The 24,547-nt window shown below is 52.5% G+C and overlaps 2 protein-coding genes across 12 annotated transcripts in view; one reads left to right on the plus strand and one right to left on the minus strand.

The window, feature by feature from the left end:
- The window catches only part of Camsap1 (calmodulin regulated spectrin associated protein 1), a 64,457-nt gene extending 60,997 nt beyond the window's left edge, over positions 1-3,460 (plus strand). For both annotated transcript variants that reach the window (XM_040745225.1, XM_040745224.1), the window contains one exon: positions 1,703-3,460. In XM_040745225.1, the coding sequence (XP_040601159.1) occupies positions 1,703-2,005 (303 nt within the window). In that variant the 3' untranslated portion in view covers positions 2,006-3,460. The remainder of the gene's footprint in view (positions 1-1,702) is intronic.
- Positions 3,461-11,107: 7,647 nt separating this feature from the next.
- Kcnt1 (potassium sodium-activated channel subfamily T member 1) overlaps positions 11,108-24,547 on the minus strand; it is a 58,027-nt gene continuing 44,587 nt past the window's right edge. For 7 of the 10 annotated variants that reach the window (XM_040745231.1, XM_013123285.3, XM_005083668.4 and 4 more), the window contains 9 exons: positions 23,938-24,049; positions 20,376-20,477; positions 20,011-20,094; positions 19,765-19,890; positions 19,400-19,420; positions 18,299-18,629; positions 16,926-16,988; positions 13,672-13,756; positions 11,108-13,542 (listed from right to left, as the gene is read on the minus strand). In XM_040745231.1, the coding sequence (XP_040601165.1) occupies positions 13,422-13,542; positions 13,672-13,756; positions 16,926-16,988; positions 18,299-18,629; positions 19,400-19,420; positions 19,765-19,890; positions 20,011-20,094; positions 20,376-20,477; positions 23,938-24,049 (1,045 nt within the window). In that variant the 3' untranslated portion in view covers positions 11,108-13,421. Of the gene's footprint in view, positions 13,543-13,671; positions 13,757-16,925; positions 16,989-18,298; positions 18,826-19,399; positions 19,421-19,764; positions 19,891-20,010; positions 20,095-20,375; positions 20,478-23,937; positions 24,050-24,547 lie in introns of those variants that run through there. The other 3 variants (XM_040745229.1, XR_005877106.1, XR_005877107.1) reach the window with 3 other exon arrangements.

A 24,547-nucleotide genomic window follows, 5' to 3' on the forward strand; every position in this document is an offset into this window, starting at 1 on the left:
CCAGAACACGTGAAAGGAGAGAACCAGCTCCAAATATTTGTCCTCTGACCTCCACACATGTACACCCCCTTACAACATACACATGTATGCACTGCCACTATGAAGAATAAAATAACTAAACATAATAGCCCATTACACTGACAAAACCACATGTATTTATGAAAATCTTTTTCTAAAGCAAAGATAAGTAAGTCGTTGTTTTACATTTTTACAAATCTTTTAAATTTTCGGCTATGGGCAGGAATTGGAACCTCCTTTTAGTCTGGCAGACCCTACATGTCACATGGTCTTTGAATCTCCCTCACACCTGCTGGAGACAGCAGACTGAGATTGCAATGCTCCCAGTAAGAGAGTTCAGGAGCCCAGCCACAGTTTGGAACTGTTGGCATAGAAAGTTTTACTGGAGGAATGTACCCATGTTCACAGGTGTGAACATCTATTCTCACACATTGTTTAGCAAGCAAGTCTGGTAGCAATGTCATCAGTGTTGTTTGTATTGGTTCTTTTGCTGTGTTAGGATCCAGGTTCCACAATGGTTGTGGTGGCACACACCTTTAATCCCAGCACTTGGGAGGCAGGTGGATCTCTGAGTTCAAGGCCAGGCTGGTCTACAGAGCAATTTACAATTCAGTCAGGAATACACAGAGAAACCCTGTTGGGGGGGGGGGTCCAGGTTCCAGACTACAAAATCCACCCTTTGAAAGCCATAACTCTGGGTTTTAGTATATTCAGTAGAACAGCACAACTACTGATCTGCATCCTGTCCTCTTGGATTTCCCTATTCTGGACTTTGCATATAGATAGAGTCATAGAATATATGGCTTTTGGGGACTAGTGAAATGACTCAGTACATAAAAGCACTTGGTGCACAAACTAGGTGATCTGAGTTTGATTTGCAGATTCCATGGTCAAAGGAAAGAAAAGACTCCTGAAAGGTGTGCTCTGACCTTCACATGTGTAAAACACACACACACACACACACACTCTCTCTCTCTCTCTCTCTCTCTCTCTCTCTCTCTCTCTCTCTCTCTCTCTCTCTCTCTCTCTCTCTCTCTCTCTCTGTATGCTTTGGGTTTGACTTTTTTATTTGACTCCCTGCTTCTGAAGTTTAGAAGTGTGATTGTGTGTGCCCAAATATTTTCATGTTGGATTATAGACCTTCGTATAGGTAGGTCATTCATCATTGGATACATATGTGGGATATATCAACATCCATCTACAAACAGTGAGTATCTGAGTTTTGGCATGGATCTGTTTTCTCTTATGTGTATAAGTATGACCAATAGGCCATATGAAAACTCTGTGTCCACAAGTGTGTAGAATAGCTGGGATCCTTCCGTGCTGGCTGCCATCAGACACCTGCCCTTACAGTCTCTTTGTTTTTAGACATTCTGGAGGGCATGAAGTGATGCTCACTTGGTTTTGATTTGCATTTCTCCAAAGTGTAATGCTGCAAAGCATCTTCTGTTGTGATTCTAAAGTTTACCTCAGCAGCTTCTCTTCCTTGCTTGCTTTTAGACTGGTAAAATATCAATGGCACCTGATGCTCTATCAAGTGGCCAACCCTAACTTTTTAAAGTAGAGAGGCTGTGCTGGACCTATGTAGATGTGTGTGTTATTGGACACTTGCTGCCTTGGAATAATACCTACCCATTGGGGTGTAAGTGTCATTCAGTGTTCCTCATCTCTTCCCACTCCCCAGGAGCTGGAGAAGTGTGATGCCAACCACTACATCATTCTGTTTCGAGATGCTGGATGCCAGTTCAGGGCGCTTTACTGCTACCAACCTGACACTGAAGAAATCTACAAACTCACTGGCACTGGGCCAAAGAGCATCACCAAGAAGATGATCGACAAACTGTATAAATACAGCTCAGACCGAAAGCAGTTTAACCTGATCCCAGCCAAGACCATGTCCGTCAGCGTGGATGCACTCACAATCCATAATCACTTGTGGCAGCCTAAGCGACCCACAGTGCCAAAGAAGACCCAGACTCGTAAGTGACCATGGCAACCAGGACTGAGAGGATGTGCTGGCGGGATCCTTATTTATTATTTTCATCTATTTGGTACGACGTGTGAGGAGCCACGGACAGTGTTTACAGAGGTTCCTACAGAACAGAGAAGATCCTCTCACCCCTGCATACATGGACTCTGGGCATGGAGTATACAGGAGTGAGTGCTGTGCTTTCCTGGGCACAGCTGCTGTGGCCCTGCTGACCACTGACATCCCCAGAATAAGGGACATCATGGAGTGAGGTCCTGGGCTGTGGACCCCATCACTTGAAGTTCTTCAGGATAAGTTAAATGTGATCTGCTCTCTGGCCTCCCCCCACCCACCCCTTTGCACATTGCCTGATGCCCCTCGTTGGCCAGCTGTAATCGTGCGCGATATAGGGCCGAGGCTCGTTCTCGGGTCAGGGTGTTTGAATGTCTTCATAAAAGGAGTTCGTATGGGAAATCTTTTTCATTTTAGAAATTGTATGATATTTATTGACTGTGTCTACTGCCAATCTTTATATCCAGTTCTAAGATTTCTGAAAAAAAAAAAAATCCTGTTCCTTGCTGCTCAGAAAAAGTTTACTGAAAATGCCAGTTCACTAAAAGCACTGAAATCAGAAAAGTTTGTCTTCTGCTAAAATGACGTTTACATATTTGGAGTGATTATTTCTGCCGCACAGTCGGGAGGGTTTGTGGGGCACTGGTAGCTGATGATGGCCTCGTTGGAAGCAGACAGTCTAAGCCGGTGGCAGCCACCACTGGTTAGATCTGGGGAATGTGCTGATTTGTTCACTTTAATAAAGGCAGATTTTGGTATAGTAGCGTACTTTCCACCCTTTGGCCGCCGGTTCCTTCGTGGTGTTGTGATGTCCGGGCTTGCCTACCAGAGTTCTTGCTTCTGGAGGAACAGCATGCTCTGTGGGGTGTGCAGTCTCAGGTGAGGTTGGTGATTCTTTTTTGTTGCCTCTTTCAAAGCCTGGTGGCTATTTGCATTTATTTCAGAATGGTGTAGCAGCTTCAGGCCCTCTTCCCGTGGTCCCTGTGGTGGTTGACTCCATCAGAGCAGACGTGCCCGACGATGGACTGGCGTGGGAGACCCTGGAGCCACTTTTAGTTTTGCACATTTCTTTTTTGAGAGTGTTACTTGAATCTGTCTGAACTGCGGGAGAGAATTGAAGGTAGCAGAGGAGACAGATAAGTGTTACCGCGGGCAGTGCCGGGTAGACAGACGAAAGGAGCATGGGAAGGGAACTAGAGGGCGGGAGGTTGTCCTCTTCCTCTTCCCTGCGACCGTGCGTCCCGTCGGGTGGCGTTGTGCTGTATGAGCATTAAAGTCTGTGACTGCCTGTCACCAGCTGTCCCCCGTGTGTCTCCATTTCTCACTGCGCACTTGATGTCACCATATTTATTTTAAGAAAGCACTACAATGTAATAAAGTAACGAGATGGCTTTCTGTTAACCATGTGTGTGGTTGTCACAACTCCTTCTGCTGACAGTGTCCCTGGCGCCTGGCTTCCAGGCAGCTGCACATGACTTTTGTGCTGCCTTGGGATTTGATTAGTTTTCATGAACAGTTGGTAGACCTGGTGTAGAGCCAGGAAGTTGCATTTGTAAGCAACGTCTGATGTGATGAGTCAGCACGTGGCCTGTCCTGAAGACCATCTCAGGATGCAGGATCTGGATGAGAAGTACAGCACCTTGTGTGTCGGGCAGTCACTGTCTAGGCTGTGTGACGTGACAGCTAAGGGGCACCCTGGCAGCCTTCTGAGTGCCATGGCACAGCAGTGGTTTTCAAAGGATGGTTCGGGTCCAGGACTTCGTGGTGGTGATCTGGGTCCTTCTGGCCAAGCTTGCTGTGTTTACACGCACTGCACCGAGTCCTTCCGTGTGTGGGGACCATGCCTTGACCAGCTGTGCTGGGAAAGGCCATTCACCTCACATTGCCCCTCAGGTCTCCAGCAGCATTAAGACGAGTCAGTCCATGACTCATGTGACTCATTCCTTGGTAACAACAGATCCCAAGGAGCACAGGATGGTTGGTATTAAAAATGCTGCTCAGAAATAGATGTGCAGACACACGGAGGGCGAGGGAGCCTGTGCATGTGTACATGTGTGCACACAAGCATGTGCAGGCATACGTGTGTGTGGACGTGGGAAATACCTGTAGGTGCATATGGGAGTATGTGCACATAGGCTTGTGTATACACATGTGTGCGTGTGTGTATGCATGCCAAAGATGCTATCTCTAGTATGACCTTGTGACCTGATGGTCTAAGTGTATTCCTGCAACGTAATCTCTAGTCAGATTTTTTTCAGGCCCAGACTTCTTCAGGCAATATTAAAAAGTGACATAAAATTTACTTCTGGATTGGTTGGAACAATGATTGTTATTTGGAAGAAGAAAGTATTAAAATAAAATTTTCTGTTGAAAGTTAATCAACTTGGGTACACCATTACAGATTGATTCTGTTTTTGTTTTTGTTTTTTTGTTTTGTTTTGTTTTTAGTGAAATGGTTTTGGTCTTGGTGACCAGAGCCTATCCGTGGTTTCATTTTATAGTTGGTTACCTATGTCCTGTGCCATGTGCGGGAAGCTAGTGCTGTCTCCAGTGTTGTGGCTGTGGCCAAGGCACCAGCCCTCGCTGGGAAGCAGCCATGCCCAGCATCCTCTCATTTCTCACTGATTCCTTTGCAATAAGCTTGTACCTTGCAGGCTCAGGGTCTTTCCTGGTATCTGGGGTGCACTCTGGGACATTTCTGATAACTGGTATTGTTGGTGTTCTGTGCTTTGTGTTGCTGTGATAAATGAAAATCATGATAAATAAAAACCACAACCAAATGCAACTTGGGGAAGAAAGGGTTTATTTGACTTACAGATTACAGTCCACTGTTAAGGGATGCCAAGGCAGGAACTGGAGCAGGGATGATGGGGTAATGCTCCTTGCTAGCTTGCTTTCCCCTGGGTTGCTCTGCTACCTTCTTACACAGGCTGGGCCCTCCTACATCAGTTAGCAATCAAGAAAGTGCCACACAGACGCGTCCATAGGCAGTCTGATGGAGGCAGTTCCTCAATGGGGATTTTCTCCTCCCATTTATTTCTAGGTTTGTGTTGGCAAAAACTGTGATAAGCTACAGCACTGTGAAAGGATTCTCATTGTCTTCTGGTGCTACTGTGTGTCCCATTTGAAGGCCTATGTTTCAGCTGTGACAAAAGCTTCCCTGACAAAACACCTGGGCTCCCTAGTGTATCTTAGTGTGTGGATGATAGGGTGTCGTGTGTCCCCTGCCCCGCCCCCATCCCTCATACTGTTTGCCAGGGCTGTTGCCTGAGAAAGTATTGGCAGTAGCTAGCAACCAGGGTCCTTACTCCCCCAAGGTCCCTGAGTGTTGTTCGCTTTCCCTAATCACTCCGAGTAGTAAGGTACATAGCAAAGCCTGAGTGGTGGGGAGGAGCACTGAGCCCAGGCTGCACTCCAGGGTAGTCTGCCTTCTACCCAAGCTCACGCACAGCTGTCTGTCTGTTTTGCCTAGATACCACCTCTAGGTATCTGGGGGCAGAGGAGAGGCCCCTCGAACCAGGTGGTCTTGGTGCCATCTAGGCCCACCTGTCCCCATGGGTGCCACCCTGCCAGAAATACCAGCCAATTTCCAGGAAGTAGTTGTGAGTCACCTGACATGAGTGTTGGGAACCAAACTTGGGTCCTTTGGAGGACTAGCAACCTCTTAGCCATCTCACCAGCCCCTGGGTTTACTTTAAGAAATGGCATTTGTTGAAGGTGATAGGCACAGGTCAAAGCACGTAGGTGCAAGCTGAAGCCTCCATCTCTGTGCTCCTCAGTGCCGCCAAGAGGTTGGTATTCTTCCTTGGACTGTCTCTGATGCCACCCAGGATGCCACGTGAGCAAGCCCACGCCACCGTGCACCAGCACTAGAGCAGGCCCATGCCACCATGCACCAGCACTAGAGCAGGCCCATGCCACCGTGCACCAGCACTAGAGCAGGCCCATGCCACCGTGCACCAGCACTAGAGCAGGCCCATGCCACCGTGCACCAGCACTAGAGCAGGCCCATGCCACCGTGCACCAGCACTAGAGCAGGCCCATGCCACCGTGCACCAGCACTAGAGCAGGCCCATGCCACCGTGCACCAGCACTAGAGCAGGCCCATGCCACCGTGCACCAGCACTAGAGCAGGCCCATGCCACCGTGCACCAGCACTAGTTGGCACTTCACAGTCAAACCTTGCCTATGGGTAGGATGGCGGGTGGCTCCCCCAGGAGGATATGCTATGAAATTTGAGGGCTTGCGCAGTCATTCAGGTGGTATAGCAGGGAGGGGAAATCTCAGACCGGGGAAGCAGAAGGGAGGGGCAGTTGCCCTCTGGCTTCCCGGTGAGAAAATTCTGGAGGGTTTCACAGGAGGGTCCCACAAATTCTGTTCCTGTTGCATAGGCCTGTGGGCCTCCCTGACTGTGCTGGTCCACAGTGGGCTCATGGGAGTCCTGGAGGGTCCAGACGCTGGAGCAGCATGGGTACCATCTGTTTAGCTATGTGATTGTCAAGACTGCTGCTCTCCTGGAAGATTCCAGTTTCCTCGGTCCCTTCCCACTCCGTTTTTACTGGGTAGTTCTTTCTTACTGACTCAAAGGAGTTCTTCAGAGAGCAGAGGCAGGAGCCGTCCATTGTAGGCACAGCAGATAGGGCAAGCTGTGGCCTTCTGGAAACGTAGGTAAGGTCTCACTGGAAGGCCCTGCCTGACCTGAAATTCATGGTGTACACCAGATGGCTTCAAATAAGCAGACCTGCCCTTTGTGTGTTAGGGTTAAAGTCATGCACCACCACATGTATTGTGTGAGTCAGGCTGTGGTGCACACACCTTTAATCCCGGCACTCGGGTGGCAGAGGTGATCTCTGAGTTCAAGGCCAGCCTGTTCTACAAAGTGAGTTCCACCTTTATTAGGGTCCTGGGTATCAGACTCTGGTCACCAGTCTTACACAGCAAATGCTTTTATCCATTGATCTATCCCAAACTGTCTGTTGTTTGATGTTCACCCTGTCTTCATGCCGTGACAGGAATTTCTGACCACATGAAATTGACCATATTTCCTTCTCTTTTTCTTTTTCTGTTTTTTTGAGACAGGATTTCCCTGTGTAGCTTTGGAGGCTGTCCTGGAATTTGCTCTGTAGACCAGGCTGGCCTCAAACTCACAGAGATCCGCCTGCCTCTGCCTCCCGAGTGCTGGGGTTAACGGTGCCGTCTCTTTAATTTGTTGGTTGCACTTTTTTTGTCTTGTAAGTAAGCTGTCTATACAAGTTTTTGCCCATTTCATTATTGTTTGCTAATTGATTTGGCTTTCTTTTTTCATGTGGTCTTGTGATAAATAATTCTTAAGATTTCTAGGGCCACATTACATTATCAACTTTTTGTTATTAGTGTTGAAAAATCCCCTTTTGCCTGGCAGTGGTGGCGCACGAAAAACAAACAAAAAACAAAACAAAAAAGGAAGGAAGAAAGAATCCCCTCTCTACTATAGGATCATGAAGGCTATTAAAGTGACCTGTAAGCCTTCTTGGTTTTGGCTTGTTGGTTTCTTGACTGGGGTTTTCTTTGGGCTGGGGATGGTGTAAGGGTCTGTATGTTTGCTGCTCTGTGACTTTGTTCCTCTTCCTCTGGGCCCTTGGTGTAGGTGAGGGCCCCACCTACAGCGTTGTGCTTGGTATAGGCAGAGAATTGAGGCCACAGAGGTAATGAAGCTCTTCAGAAAGTTTGACAGCGCCTGTGTCTTCCAGGAGAGCCCTGGCAGGGCCGGCGCCTCCAAATGGGCTTACTATGAAAGTGCTGGGAGCTTTTATCTGTAATTCCTGTCTCCCGCTGATAGCATCCGATGGATGTCTGATTTGTCGTGAGCAATCTTGCTCAGCTCTTGCTAATTCTTACAGTTGAGAGCTGTACGTGAACTGTTAACATTTGGTGAAAAGGATTTTGTTGTTTCGTTTCTGCTCTGCAGCCCTCAGGGTTTTGGTTGGCTTGCTGCCCCCTTGCCAGGTGTAGCTCCTACCCACAGCTGCCGGGCAGAGACGCTGGGCATCCTCCTGGTCCTGTTTTGGTGGTCCTGTTCGTAGGTTCCCTCTTAATGTGCCAGTTAGGCTAGGTTTTATAGGATGCATTTTATCCCACAGAACTGCTGGTGAGTCTTTTCTTTCTTTCTTTTTTCTTTTTTTTTTTTTTTCTTTTGAGACAGGGTTTCTCTGTATTGTTTTGGAGACTGTCCTGGAACTCGCTCTGTAGACCAGGCTGGCCTTGAACTCACAGAGATCCTCCTGCCTCTGCCTCCCGAGTGCTGGGATTAAAGACGTGTGCCACCAGCGCCCGGCTGGTGAGTCTTTTCTTACTGTTCCTTCTTCCTGGTGTTTAGACAAACCTGTTTTCCTGGCATGAATGAACCCACTCTGTCCTTTCTGCATATCATCAGATCTGGTTTGCTGACATTTTGTAATGTTTATGCTGAGAGAAAGCTGAGTCTGTAAGTGACTCCAGGAGCACTTGGCCTCTGGCTTCTGCAAGCAGTTGCATTTCTGCGCGCACCCCACCCCCCACGCACGCACGCCCCTACCTTGCAGCAGAGTTTGCCTTGTACAGTTCTGGAGGCTAGAAGCCCGAGATAAGTAAGGGGCTAGCTCCTATGGCCAGTTTCCTTAGCTCGTAGACAATCTCTACCCTGTGTCCCTCTGTATCTGTTGCTCACTTAGAACACCAGTGACATAGATTGGATCCCCAAACCCAGCCACATTCTAAAGTTCTGGGCCTTAGGGCCTGAACATAGGAATTTGGGGTATGTTTACCATGGTAGATGTCATCTCAGCAAGACTTCTACTTGGAGAGTTGGCATCACATGATTCTCCTCCCATTTTTGTATGGTGAAATACTGGAAACTACCCAAAGGACGCAGTAGTCTGTGTTACATATGAAACACAGCTTCGTAACATGAGCACTCTGGAGACTAAAGCAGGAGGATAAATTCACAGCCAGCCTGGGCTACATACTATGACCCTGAGGTGTACAGGCAAACAGCCAGGGAGCCCCAGTGGTCGTGGGCAGAGCAGTGATAGACAAGATGTTGGTTCCTACAGGTCCAGAGAGCTTGGTCCAAACTGACTGCTCCCTGGGTTGGTGATGGCCGTGTTGTTGGTTCACCCGTAACACCGGGATCACAGAGCCCATTGACTGTCCTGTTGTCACTTGTCTGGGTCTAATAAGATGGAGCGTCAGGATCAGATAAGTGAAGTGGATTTACTAATTGTAGAGGACAACAGGAATCAGAATTCTCTAGGTTCAACCAGTCTAGGAGGATGCAGTCCTCAGCTGATGTCTGACACTGGGGAACAGGGTTCACTGGACCAAGTGCTGAAGAACACTGGCGTCTGGGGACAGGTGGAGCTTGCGGCCCTGACTGCCCCTATGTGTCTCACCATGCTTCACCACCAGCATATGCTAGGGTGAGGGTTTCTGTGGACGTTTGCTCTATGTGTCTGAAAGTCTGTTGCGTGTGAAGATGGCAGCACATGCCTGCAGAGGCTAAAGAGGGCATTGGATCTACTGGAACCGGAGTTGTAGATGGACGTGAACTGCCAGGTGGGTACCAGGGCCAAACCTGGGTCTCGTAGGAGAGCAGCAAGTGCTCTTAACTGGGCCGTCTCTTCCGGCACCCCTCCCCCACCCTCTCCTTTTTTCTTTTACATGGTCTAATGTGGTCCGTGCTGGTCTGGTACTTGCTATGTATTCCAGGCTGGCCTCCACTTCTTGAGTCCTGGGATCAAAGGTACGTGCTACCACACCTGGCTAGTGTCTTCATTGTGCCATAGTGGGTAAGATTCCATCTTCTCACATACTTGGGAATCCTAAATGTTTTTCGAGGAGACAGGGTGGTGCCTCCAGCTGAGGCCTCCTGAGAACTGCCGAGTCAGCTTCCGCAGGTCAGCAATGCAGCCTGCACTGTCTGCTTGTGCCAATGCTATGTGCTGATTGTGTTTGGTCCAGGGCCCTGGCTAGGCCTGGAGTTTGGCCTCTTTTGGTTGCTAGGATTCCAACTGAGGAGAGTAGGCAGAGCAGGAACCACAGATGCCACTTTGTGTGTGGGTGGAGGGGCTGGGGAGGGCTGTCCTAACCTGGTTGCCCTTTGTGGTTTCCTTGGGACCTCAAGATGGAGAGTCCGTGTAGGTACCACCCAAAGGTAGGCTACCCCAGCCGTCCAACCTGGTGGGATGATGGAGGCTCTAAGAGTTTACCTTCAAAGTCCAGGCTTGTGTCTTGCTGCTCTGAGCTCTTAATATGGGCCTGTGCCTCAGTTTCCCTGGTGAAAGGAGTACTCACCTGCCCCACAATCTTTGAGAGCATCCCTGAGTCTGAGGTAAGAGTGCCTTCAGCCATACAAAAGGCAAGGCCATGGCCCTGTTTTGTATCTAGTCGGTGAACAAGTGCGTCAGGCAGGGACTGGGGATGGACAGTAGGCCCAGTGCCTCCGCTCTCCTGGACCACTGCCAGCTGTTTAGGACATCTCTGTTGATCCATGAAGATGTGGAGAGCCACCCTCAGTGTGGCAGATGTATAGTTGGATTGGCGTCACCCCCGCGTGCAACTGTTTTATCCTTGCCTAGGTCTCTGTCTCTGCCCCTCCTCTTCTGTGCTAAGCGCATAGGCAATTACATATCCCTCTCTATGCCTGTCACTGCACATCTTTAAATAGATGCTGAGACAGCCTAGAACCTGCAGCAAATCCTTATGTACCGCACAGGCTCCCAGCTCAACCCCCTCACCGCGGAACTCGCCAATCCCGGCGGCCCTCACAGCACTGCTGTGACTGCTGCTTTCCTTAACCCCAGGCTGCAGCGCCCGAGGCACTTGGCACTATTCTGAGCAGTTTTTGGTTAGTTAGGAACAAGGAAAAGAAAAGACTTCTTGCTAATTTTGTATACTTTGAAAATTCTGTTGCAATGTTTATTCTAGTTCCTCCTGGGCTGGGACACTTTCCATTTTCGTGAGAAACAGGGGCCCTGCAAAGACAGTATGTCCTCCAAGCTTGGAGATGAAGGCAACAGAATCTATGGAAGGTTCTAGGTGTGCAGGTGGCTTTTATTGAGCTGGTGTCTGATATTTCACAGCACACGAATCCTCCTGGCCCAAGTCCCATGGCCTGGCATCTCTAGGAGCTAGCATAAGGCTGGGCTGGCGTCTCTCCCTATACCTGTAGAAGGACTATGCCCCCAGCGCACACACACACAGAATGGAAATGTGTTTCCATGGTGCAAGTACACAGGAGAGTGGGTCAGGTGGCTTTCCCCAAGGTGCCCCAGAGGTGGCAGCTCTTCCAGCATGGGCTTGAAGGCTGTAGCCCCATCTAGATGAAGACCAACATGACTCTCTTGTGGCTCCTGCTACAGTGATGGCCACTGATAGACCCCAGCCTAGTGTAAACCACCTGCTTCTGTAGAGGCCCCAGAACTTCTTCCCTGAGTCCTTCCAGCTAACTCTGTTCCATAACATCTCACCAGAACTCATGTGTACTTTCTGAGCAAGTGGGTTCCAGCCAGGCATGGAGTAGAGTTAGGAGGCAGGTCCCAGACAGGCAAGGGGGTTTGCAGGCAGGCCACAGGAAGCCTAGGATCAAGCCTTGCCTTCCTATCAGGTAGGTTACAGCAACTGCCTCGCCCCTTAGCGCCTGCCCACCTGAGCTTCCATCTGCTCTGCCTGGGAGAGCCTCGGCCCTTTGGTCCATCCCTTCACCCCAACCTTTCAGGGAACCCAAAATGCACACAAGGGAGGTTCACATACTCACATCAAGGGTACCTTCCTCCCTAGAGTGGGGTGAGAATGGATTTCCAGGAGTTTGGGGCCTTAGGTGAGTTGTTTATCTCAGGGTCATGCTGGACTATAGGGGAGGCTGGTTGTCAGCTTGCCAGGGCGTCCTCTGGGCATTACACACACTCTCTCTCACACACACACACACACACACACACACACACACACACACACACACACACACACACACACACACGCACACACACACACGCTGGGGGCGTCTGCCCAGACCCAGCGACCCATAGCCACAGTTTCGAGAAGGCCATGCTGGTCATGCCAGAGGTTGGGGGCTAGTCTGTGAAGTCTGGGGAGGGAAATACATGAGGCAACTCTAACCCTAAAACAGGTGAACCTCAATGTCTTCCAGACCCAGGGTCCTGGAGCCTTGATGGGCTGTCTTGTTCCATGCACGCCTGCAGGATATATCCATTTTAACAGAGGGTCCCAGTTCTGACCATGCAAACCATAAACAAGAATGAAGTCAGCTGCCTGGAGGAATCCCTGGAGACCTAAGGCATGGCCAGAGCCCAGGGCTAATTGTGCTTCTCAGATCAGGTGTTTAGAGACAAGACTCTGCTTTGAGTGTATGAAATGTTCCATGGAGACACATCATTTGCCATACTGTGTCCCCAAATGCCATGGCTGGGGAAGCTCGAGTATGACAGAAACAGCATCTGACTTTCATAGCTACGGCCACAGGACTCCATCATAGCCATGACTCTCTGCAGGACTCTTAGAGGATCCATGGGCAGCCCTGTCCCCTACCCTGTGCTGGGGCTGCAGTGCTCAGGCGTGTGGTGGGACCTCTTGACAAGCCCCTTTTCTGCTCTCCTCCTAAAGGCGCCTTTACTGGCTGTCCCTTTGCCTGGTTCTGGGGAGAGGAAACCCATAGGCACTGGTGTAGCCATACACCATGCAGAAGCTCTGATCAGAACAGCTCGTGGGTAGCTAGAGAACACAGCTGGCTTCCATGCAGGAGAAGCCCCAGGTCCATGTGGGACTCCCCAGGTCCATGTGGGACTCCCCAGGTCCATGTGGGACTCCCCAGGTCCATGTGGGACTCCCCAGGTCCATGTGGGACTCCCCAGGTCCATGTGGGACTCCCCAGGTCCATGTGGGACTCCCCAGGTCCATGTGGGACTCCCCAGGTCCATGTGGGACTCCCCAGGTCCATGTGGGACTCCCCAGGTCCAGGTCTTTCCTTCTCCCATGCACCCCAGCGCCCCTTCAGAAATTACTGAGTGAAGCCATGCAAGATGGTGAGATCCAGAGTAGTGTCCAGTCCCTGCTCTGTTCCTAGCCAGAGCCAAGTCACGAGTTGTGGTATAGCTCGTAAAGAGATGCAAATCATACATATTTGTAAAAATAGATTAAAAAGTGCCTCCTTGTCAGCTTCCAGAGTGGTCCAGTGGTCTCACAACTGGCCCCGCTAAGAGGATTTCATTTCTGGGGGCAAGTCTTGGAGCCACCTTATAGTCATGGTGCGGCCTGCTCGGTCCAGGCAAGTACTGACAATGCTCCATGTTCTGTGTCCGCCTGTCCGTCCCAGCGGATGTGTGTCATCTGCTCAGAGCTGTGTCTCATCACGGGTCTCAGGGTTACAGGATGAGAGCTTGTTACCGCAGCTGCTCTTCTGGCTCTGGGAGCTGCTGTTCATGTGGGCCAGGGGGTCGGAGCGGATGAGGTACCTGCAGAAGGAAGATACCAAGGAAGGCCCTAGAATGGCAAGCCAGGAAGCCAGCCATGCCAGACCTGTGCCAACTGTGGGACCTGGAGCCCCATGCCTGATGCTGAGAGGCCCAGTACTTTGTACTTACACAATGTCGTTGGGCTCCAGTCTTGTGTCTGGTGGGGGGTTGATAAGTACATAGGAAAGGGTGTTCTGGTGGTCGTTCATCTCGTCTGCAAAGGACATAGCCCAGGCATCACCCAACCCCACCCTGCATAGCTCTGCTGGGGCCCAGGGACCCAGGGGAGCTAGCTCTCCAGCATTTCTGGCCATATACTGACTGGTCCTCCCTGACACCTGTCCTCAGCTCCTGCCTGCACTGAGTAGGGCTCAGCCAAAGCGAACGGCAGAGCACTGGCTCCCACCCTCCCGGGCAGCTTGCTCAGCTGACAGACAACCACAGATGGCATCTCACTAGTGGGGAGGTGGGGGGTGCTGATTTCCTGCACATGCCTGCTTCCTATAAATCTGTATGGGCAGGTAATATGCCCACATGCACACATACCCACACAGCACCTGAGTGTACTTGTACATGCCTTCACCTGCATATATAACTGTATACACTTATACGTACACTATATATACCCACATTTGCCAAGTACCTGTGCATACCCCTACATACATGCACCTGCACATATACCTATGTATACCCATAAATATGCACATATGACACACCCACATTCCTATAATACCCAGAAGCACAGCCATACAACACCTACACACTTACATACACACACAATCTGTCCCACACCTACATACCCGCATACCCTCCAGAAGCTGTTCAGGCCCTTCCTATCACCCTCCTGAAGTGCTCTGTAGGTGCACTGTCCCTGGGACTGGGCAGGCCACCTCTGATCTCTCTGATCTGAGAACAGGGACATTCCCTCCTGCGTGTGGCTATGCTCTGTTCCTCCAGGGAGAGAGACCAGTGATGACCCCAGGGTGACCATGGAATGTGACCCCTAGGATTGTGGTTGCTTCTGGAGAAGCAGTTGTATCATTGATATCTGTGCTTGACCGGCAGGTCACCATGGTGACATACAGTGCTGGCAATGGCCTTGAGCTTGCTGGCCTCAGTCTACCTACTTCATGCTTAAAGGTACCTTTGGACACCAAGGACATACAAAATGAAGGTGACTTGGGGCAGGATATCCTTCTGCCCAGCCCCTTCCACTTTTCTCCATCCTGTCATGCTAGACATAGCTGCTGACTCCTCTGTAAAACTGAGGAAGTTGCCAAGTAGCCAACTGGGTCAGGGTAGGGCATGCCTTGGCTCTCAGAGCTGCAGCCCCAAGATGAGGGAATACGGCACAGAATGCTTTTATGAAGTGGGGGTGCCTGTACCTCAAACATTCTGCACCTGGGGTAGTTCAAATGGAGCCAATACCTCTGCCTACTTCTGCAGGGTAGGATGGCCTGATGGCCCACTCTCCATATAGGGGGTGCTGTTCTGTCCCATGAGCACCAGATTTTGCTTTGCTCCCATGGTGTGGCTCATGCTGGGAGCCAAGCGGGAAGTGTGTTATTCCAGGACCAAGTCCCTCGTGCAGGTCTGGGGTGGGCAGTACAAGGGCAGCAGGGAGTGTGCAGGAGCAGGGTATTCAGTCATGTTCACAACACTCCAGACCACAGCTACTAATACGTGTCTGTCAGGGCCACCAGACAGTCATGCCGCAGGTGGGGTCAGAAGCCCTGGCTATAGAGGAAGTTCCTGGATCCTCCCTTTTTAGGTCCAGGCCCTGGGCTACCGCTGTCATCCAACCAGAGGCAGATCTGGGAATGTCCGAGACTAGCAAAACACGTGGGAGGGCAGGACTAGGTCTGGCTTCGTACTTCTGTGTTGCTAAGCTGAGGGGACCATGCCACATCCCAGCTATCATGCCAGGGTGGGGCTGTGGTCAGCTTTGTGGTACTGACTCCACCTGCTTGGCCCGGGAGAGCAAGCCAACCGCCCTGAGGCGGCCTTAGCATCCACATGCTTGGTAAAGGGAGAGAGCAGGGGGAGGACAGACGGGACAAGGCCGGCTGGATGCACTTCTAGAATGGAAACCCTCACGGGCTAGGCCTCTGGGGCAGCTCTGCTTCCCCTCACCTTCTCTCACCTTCCCCAGCCGAGTGCCACCCAGACCCAGGCCCTGGGCATCTGTGCCCATTTCCCCATGTAGCCAGCGCCCCCTACCCTGAGCCTTGCGCTCATCTCAGAACCAGAGTAACTCCAGGGCTGTGCTCTTTCTCCTGCCTCCTATGCACACAGAGCCCCTGGGCACCCTGGATCTTGCCCTTTACGGACAGGTTGGGACGCTCTGGCCACACATCATCCTGACACCACTCCCTGCTACGTGCAGGGTCCTGAGAGTCCCTGTTGCCAAGCTCCAGCACACTTTTCCCAGTGAGCACCCAGGTGATGCTTAGTGAGCACCCGACAGTACCCTGTGACCTGCAGGAGCTGCTCAAACCCTCAGCTGCCCACCTCTGCCTAGCAGTCACACAGCAAGCAGATACAGCTGGGTGCAGGGTATGCGTGCTTCATGGAAGTCACCAGGCCCAGATCAGAACCCCAAGTGGCCAGCAGAGGGCCTGGTTTCCATGACTGCTGTCATGGGCGGCAGGATGAGGAAAACCGCAAGCCCAGGAGATGCCAACACTTCGCTTCTGTGGCTGCCCATGCCATCCTTGCAAAAAGGACCCAGCTAAACTGGCATCTACTTGGGTCCAGATGCCCCTTAGGCTCCCAGAAGACCTGTTCGGAGGGGGAGGCGCCGAAGGCCATGGTTTAGTCTTTGCTCTGGCTTTGACAGGCCTCGGTGCGGGGTAGGCTCCTTGGAGGAGGTGCTCAGCAGCGTTAAAGCAGATGAGAAGCAACTACTAGATCAGCTCCCTCTCAAGCAGACAAAAAGAGGCTTCTCTGGAAGCCCGAGTCTACCTGGCTTGGGTAATCCAAGCCTACCTATGCCTGGGCACAGAGTAAAACCCTAATTTCTATCTTCCTGCCTGGCAGGCAGCTTACTAAGACACACAGGGACTTTGGGCATCTCGTGGGACTAGCCAGAGAGGCCAGCTGTTGCTGGAATGGCCTGCTGCCTACTCAGGGCAAAGTGAGATGGCACGGCACATCCTAACAACAGAGTTGGGTGAAGTATTTGGGGCTAAGCCCTGGGACCAGGGTGGACACCATCATCTGGGCTCCCAGAATAAACCAAGGAGGAAGACAGAGGGTCTGAGAACCAACTGTGGACACACAAAGCCCTCTCATCTCTCCTGGTCACTGTCTGGCCCAGCCAAGATGGCAAAGGGTTGGCACATCCCCTGTGCGGTAGCTGGTATCCACTGGAGCAGAATTACCTTGCAAATATCCCAGGTTTACCCGGTTCATCACATCACTGGCTGTTAAATTTGCTACGTCCTCTATGGAACACATAGGAGAGGCACAGACAGAAACAGAGAGAGAGACAGGTCAGCAAGCAGTGGCGGGGTGGGCACGCTGGCACAGCAGAATGGGCGCGGGGCAGCGGCCAGCTGCACGCAGACACCGTCCATGCTGGACAGTGCTGGCCAACACCAGCCACCTCAGAAGCAAGTCAATTGCAAAAGGGAATCTGGTCCTTCTCTGCCAAGCACTGGCATGTGGCGGGGCGGGGGGGGGGGAGTTTGCAGAGGCTGAGGGGCACACAGGGCAGGCACCAGTTCTGAGCTTGGTCATGTGGGCTGGATTCTGTATCTCCTAGTACTTGCCACGGCTCATGCTGAGCCTTGGTGGCTAGTTCCCTGGAACAGTGGGTTACCCAGGCAGGGGTACTGAGGGGATCATTAGATCTAAGGCACTGTAGGGACACTTCACACTATACACATGGCTGGGAAAGGCCTGGGGTGGTCACGTTGTTCTCAAAACCCTGGTCTCAGTCATCCTTGGGCCTACCCCTTAGTGAAGTCCAGCTCTGCCTAGTGAATATGCCCAGAACACCCAATATGCATGGCCAGCACACGGCCCAGCCCCAGTGACCCCTGGACAGCTCCTCTACTTGGGGGAGCCTCTAGGGCCCCATCTCAGGTGATGGTAGATGTCACAATGCGGGGTGAGCCTCAGCAATGGTTGAGTATTGAGATGCTAAAAGAGTGGGGGGTGGGGCACAGGTCGGAATAGAGATCTTGGCCTTTGATCTTTGACCTCATGAGCAGAGGCAGCCTGGTCGAAGTCACTCAGATGTTACCCAAAGAGAAGATGGCATGGATGGTCCCCTAGGACTGACTCTAAAGCATTAGAAATGCAATGATGGCCTCAGGGAAGACAGTGGGATAGACAGAGGTATGTGTAGGCCATTCTTGTTCCCAATGACTATGCCCTACCCTCTCCCTGGCAGGGACCTGCCAACTCCTTGTCTCTCACGAAACGGGAAGACTGGACTTGTATCCCCAATGAGGGCCATGAGCTTTTGGGGAGCTGGCTTGGCTCTCCACTCCACTCTTTCTCTGGGTCCAGTCCCTTACTTTCTGCTGGGGAAACTGAGGCTCCAGAGTAGAACCGGCGAGCCAGTTTGTGAGTTATTTATTCTGCATCCTCTCCATACTGGGTGGGCGTAAGACGCTCCTCTGCCCTTCACTGAGCAGGCCCGAGTGACCATTGTGGCCATGCCTGCTGAAGGAGTCAGGTAGATGTGAGATGCCCATCAGATGCTCTGCTATGGCCCTACCTGTCCTGCCGCGTTGCCTTCCCTTACCATAGCCAGTGGTGGGCAGCCCCAGGTGCTTCATCCGGTTCTTGACCAGCTCCGAGAGCTCCTGGCGCTCAGAGCGCCGGTAGAGGCTGAGCCGCTGCTGGGTGATCCACTCTGTGGCTGCAGGCGCCTTCCCCGCCTGCTTGTTGCTCTTGCGACTCAACTTGCGGGCCCACCGCAGGCTCTTGCGGCGCAGTAGTGGGTGCCCCGCCGGGTCGGCACTGCCCCCGTGTCGGCCATGGGCGCTGCCACTGCCAGAGGCAGCCCGTGTGCCCCAGGGCCCCTTGGCCTCCCGAGTGTCCTCGAAGTCTTCCATGTTCACCGAGATCTGAGACTGGGCAGGCAGGAGGGGCTATGGGCTGGGGCCCCTTGTGCCTTGAGGTGCCAGGAAGGAGATGGGCTTTGGACCCACAATGTGAATACCAGCCTTCTCCAGGCCAGAAGGACTGCGGGGTCCTGTGTTCCCACCTGCACCCCTCTCTGCCGGGCCTCCTATATCTGTTCAAAGTTTGATCCAGGATGGAGCCAGCCTGTCCCCAGGGAAGAGGACCCTTCATCACATCTGGCCTGGCATGTCCTGGCTTTGCCCTAGCATTGGGGTCCCTGCCTGTACCAGTTTCCCTATATGCAGGTGGGGCAGGGGTCCCCGTCAAACACATCCCTGGGAGTCAGTGCAAGAGAGACAGGGTGTGGTGGGTTGTGCATGACTGAGTGGGCATGTGAGGTGCTGGGGAAAATGTGGGGACCCCATCGGGCAGTACCTTAGAGAGACTGAGAGGGACAATGAGGGTGTGGGGGTCCACTAGCCCATAGGGGACCTGCCACTCTGGAGGCTACAGTGGGACCTGCTGATGGTGCATGAAGCTGGGCTAGGATGAGGGGCACACATGATGTGGGTAAACCCATGGATGATTTCCACCTGCCTCAGTTTCCCCATTACATAGGAGAATGGTAACTGCTGAGAGCCACCCCTCACCCCCTAAAGCCCAGTGGCCAACACATTTTCATGTCCTGCCTGCTTCCCATGGGCATGTTCAAGGCAGGGAAGAACTCCATGAGGCACAGGTGAAGCAGAAACTCCACATGGGGCCTGGGGGTGCTCACCTGGGCTCTGAGGTCATGGGGCTGTAAAGGAAACCAAAGGCTGTGTGGACCTGTGGGCACGTTTGCCCCTACCCCAGTGTGTCTTAGTCTCTTAAAGTCCATGCAGAACATGCAGGGGCGGGATGGGAGGCGTACACGCCACCCACACAGGTAGACCCAGAGCACCCCCGAGACCCACCCTACCAAGTCCCCCTGGAGGTCTGGGCTGCTTCCCAAAGTCACCCTTCTTCCCAGAGTAGCAGCTGCCCTCACTGGAGGCTTGTGGTTTGGACCCTGAACCTGCCTGGAGGAGCCTGTGGCAAACATGGGTGACACACAGGTCCCCAGCGCTGGACTATGAGGGTTAACACAGCAATGGGATGTACCTCAGAGGAGAAGACATGGCACTCGGTCCTGTAGATGCCGATGGGGATCTCAGCACTGGAGGAGCAGAGTTTCTGGAAGAGGCGGCCGTAAGTACGGATCCAGAGGTCATCCTCAGTTACCTTCATCTGCAGTGAGAGGGAAGCCCTCAGCTGAGTAGGGCTGCAGGCAGTCCAAGAGCCCCAGAACTGCAGTGACCAGGACGCCAGGCCTGTGTCAGACGCACTGAATACCTGGCCTGCACTTACCGCACAGAGGTAGCCGGAGCCTGGCGTCGTGTCAAGGCCCAACAGCAGCCTGGTGATGGTGATCATGTAGTCCTTCACGAAGGACTGTGGGGCAGCAGGGCCACGTGAGGCAGATGGTCCAGCCTCAGCCCACTCAGAAGCCACCTGCCTGCCAGCCCAGCACATGAGGTCTAAAACGGACTAGGACCCCAGACCCCCAGAGTATCCCTGAGGGCAGCGAGACCTGCTGCTCCAGCAGGAATAGGTCTCGGAGTCTGGGGAGGGCTGTCCAGAGCAACGGGACCAGATCTTGGATGGAGAGCAACTCTGGGCTCTGGTCCAGGGACCATGGGACCCTGCCCACCTGCCTCCACATCCCAGCTGACCTGGTAGAGCAGTGTATCCAACATGCTGATGCTAAACACTCGGCCAGCAGCAAATGGCAGGCGGAACATGAAGGCCAGGTTGGAGCCATTCTCTCGTTCTTGCTGCAAGAAAGGGGTCCTCAGATGGCACATGGGATCATGGGTAGCCATCAGAGAAAAGATATGTACGTAGGGCGTGTCCATGTGTGGTATGCATATACATATCTGTGTGGTATGTGGATGCATTCATTTTATATGAATTTGTCGTATGAGCATATGCGCATGATATGTATGCATGTGTGTAGTATGTTCATGGTATGTGTACATGGATGTGTGTCTCTCCATATGCCAACAGACTTCTGGCCAGCAGGCTTGAATATCCGGCTGCATCTCCCAGACATACTCAGGGACAGAGCCTAGGGAGAGACTGGGGCTCTGAGAAGATACGTCCCTGTATTTGGAACCCAGGGCCTTGCGCACACTGGGCAGAGATGCTACACTGATCTTGAATCATATTTAGGATGTCACGGGCACTGGAACATGTCAGCAGGAGGGGTAAGCTGTTCATGTTGCTGCTCACTGCACCCTTCATATTTAGGATGTCACGAGCACTGGAACATGTCAGCAGGAGGGTAAGCTGTTCATGTTGCTGCTCACTGCATCCTTCATATTTAGGATGTCACAGGCACTGGAACATGTCAGCAGGAGGGTAAGCTGTTCATGTTGCTGCTCACTGCACCCTTCATATTTAGGATGTCACGGGCACTGGAACATGTCAGCAGGAGGGTAAGCTGTTCATGTTGCTGTTCACTCCCCCTTCACAGGGTGCATGAAGCTTCAGACACTGGATCTGATGGCTCACAGCATGAGAATTTTTGGGACACACTGTCATAGATACAGTGGCTCAGAACTTCAAGGTTCTGAGGTCGAAGTCTAATTAATGTGGGCTTCCAGTGGCTGAAGTCAGAGCCAGCTGGGCCTTGTGCCCTTTGGAGGCTCTACAGAATCATTTTCCCCACCTTATCCAGCTCCTGGGGATGCCCAGAGTCCTTGGCCTGCGGCCTCTTCCTTCATCTTCAGAGTCAGCAGTGGAGCCTCTTCCTGTCTCTGATGTCCTGCCTGCCATGTCCCCTTCTGACTATGTGGGGCCAACATGGACATGGAGGGCCACTTCCCGTCTCAAGTTCCTTAGCAGGGTCCCATCTGCCAAGTCCCTGTTTCTGGAAGGGGCCATTCATAGATTTGGGAGTGAAGGTAAGCTTTCTTCTGGGCCCCTCTCCCAGGAAGCATCCACAAGTGAGTCAGGTGAGTGTAGACACCCATGGCCAAGTCAGCCCACACTGGCATCTGAGGACTCTTCCCATAGCATAAGGGATTTGCTTCAGTGAAAGGCACACAGAGGCCATCAGGAACAGCAGCCGTTACAGGTGGCCTTTCCATCAGTGAGCCGTCTACCAGCCACATCTTCCCCATCGGAAGGAAGCTCCCAGGACAAGGTGGCAAAAGTGCCTCTCGTTTTGTCCTTCCTGGCACTCCAGTAACAGAAGGGGGCAAGGGTCACTGCTGGGTCAGAGAGTGAAACGGTGGGCTTGGGTGTGTGGGCTTTCCTGGCCTGTGAAGAACCGAGCATGTCTGAGCTACCACATGACAGTTCTGCAGTCATGACCACTGCCTGCCCGCTGTGGCGTGCGCCTTGTGAAGATGAACCACTGTGGTACCTCAAGCATTCCTCAGAACAGCACTAAACAGAAGTGATCACCCTACAGCCCCAATGAACCACTGTGGTACCTCAAGCATTCCACTGGCTTTCCTAAGAACAGCACTAAACAGACAGAAGTGATCACCCTACAGTCCCAATGAACCACTGTGGTACCTAACTCAAGCATTCCACTGGCTTTCCTAAGAACAGCACTAAACAAACAGAAGTGATCACCCTACAGGTCCCATAACACTGGAAGGAAAGGGGGGGGGTTTCAAATGTTAGTTTCTTTCCAGAACATTCCCTTCTGTTTCAGACATTTGTCTTCCATGTGGACAATCCTACAAGGCTTGATGCTCAGTGATACACAGGCCTTAACAGTGGGTGTGACTGGGGATTCTACCATCCTCGGGAAGCCATGGCACCAGCAACCTACCTCATCTTCTTCCTCCCCACCTTGTCTGCCCAGGACATCATTCATTATGGATCCCAGCCCCTCAGCGTCCGCAAATCCACTACCACGGTGTCCTGACTTCTTCAGCTTGTCCTAGTCATTTCTACTGTCACAAAGTCACATGATGGGCCCAGGACCATTCATTCACTGCCTTGAAATGGACAACAGCTGACAAGCTCAGGGTGCAGAGAGGGGCCAGCCACCAGGTCCATGCTACAGGGAGCAGATGAAAGCCCCACCCTCTACTGCTGACATAGAGGAGTGTGGGAGCCAGTTACTGCTGTGTATGCTGCCTTCGCCCTTTTCCAGGCTGCCTTGAGGCCCGTGAGGAGCTGGGTTGGCCCCAGGTGTGACTGTGTCTAGGGACACAGACTCTACGATGACTCCATGCCTGGACACCAGCCTGGTCTACTCTCAGGCACACTGGAAGGGCCCTTGTGAGGTGTGGGCCAGGGTTCTGAGTGCCCATCACATAATCCCAACACCTTTAACCATTTAGGCATACCTTGACCTCTCCCAGTGTGGACCCGGATGCTGGGCAGGGCAGAGTCCAGGGTTGTGAGTAGACTGGACAGCAGGAGCCACATTTGTCTGGGGCTCTGCCCGCTTGCCTCGCACATGCTTCTCTGGCTCAGCCAGACCCCAGCCTGCCATGGCCACTTCTCCTTCAACCTAGCTTCAGGCCAGTGCAATACTCATGTGCAGTGAGAAACCCAGGAGCTTGTCTCTTCTGCCTGATGTCTAGAGTCAGGCTTGGCCCTAGGTCCTTTCCAGTTAGTCATGCTGACCTCCGGCAACTCTCCACAAGCACACCGGCCCGGGCTGAACTTGGGACTCACATAGAATAGCAAGCATTGGCAGCTGTGGCCTCCTCATCCACACCTGGCCTCTGCTGTCCTCATCTTAACACACGGCTTCCACTGCCCTTACTCCAGTGCTTGGTCATCTCTTGTGGGGATACGAGGCAGGGCCACGGTCACCATACACCAGAGCAAAATTCCCCATATTCTAGTGGGTTGCTGGGTTGTTAGTGTGTCTCTAATGCCTTACTGAGTCTCTGAATCCCTGAGTTCTACATCTGGCCCAGCTGATACCCTCCACGGAGTGGACACCTCTCATGGAACTCCAAGGTCAGAAGTGCAAGAGGTTTTTCCCACTCTCTGATCCTCCGTGCCCAGTACAGAGTCAGTGTCTGGCACTTGGTGGGGTGTAGGTATCTGTTACCAGTTCCTGGCTGATTCCATAGAGGATTAGGACTGACTTGCAGGTGCTCAGGGAAGTAGCCCCACAAGGAAAGCCTTGCATCAGCTGAGCGTGTCTCCTTAGCTCCTGCAGGACAGAAGCCCATGCTCCCACAGCCCTGCTCCCCCCTTGCCCCTGGTCTCTGGGCTCTTTGGCAAAGGATGGCCCACCAGAAGGGTCCCACTTACCTTTTCCAGTTTGGAAAGAGCCAGAGAATAGCTGTCCTTGGCACGGAACTGCATGAACCGCATATTGGAAGGGTGTGTGAGCTCTGTGGTGATGCTGAGGCTGGGGAAGAGCCTGAGGGAGGGATGATAGGGGAGGTGTCCTCCAGTCAGGGCTGAGGGTCTGAGGAGGAACCAGGGCTGTGGGAGTCTGTGGTGGGTCTTATGGCTGTGATCAGTGCTGTGGGGTCTATAGTGAGTCCTGTGGTCATGATTGGGTGGCCTCTTGTTACAACTGTGGGTGTTGGTCTCTGGTAGATCTTGTGGTCAGGGCTGTGGGGTCTGTGTTGGGTCCCATAGTTACAGAGGTGTAGTCTTTTGTGGGTCCTCTGGTGAGGTCTGTGAACTCTGATGGGTCCTATGGTCATAACTCTAGGTTCTATGGTAAGTCCTATGGTCATGACCGTGGGGTCTCTTGTAGGTCCCACGGTGAGGGCTGTGAGGTCTGTGTTGGGTCCCATGGTCAGGTCTGTGGGCTCTGCTGGGCCCTTTGGTCGGGGCTATGGGTTCTCACAGTGGCTCCACATCCGTTTCTTTGGAGACCTCACTATGAGGCCCGGCTGCCATGGGTCGG

This window comes from Mesocricetus auratus, unplaced genomic scaffold (genome assembly GCF_017639785.1).
Source record: "Mesocricetus auratus isolate SY011 unplaced genomic scaffold, BCM_Maur_2.0 Super-Scaffold_100004, whole genome shotgun sequence".
NCBI lineage: Eukaryota > Metazoa > Chordata > Mammalia > Rodentia > Cricetidae > Mesocricetus > Mesocricetus auratus.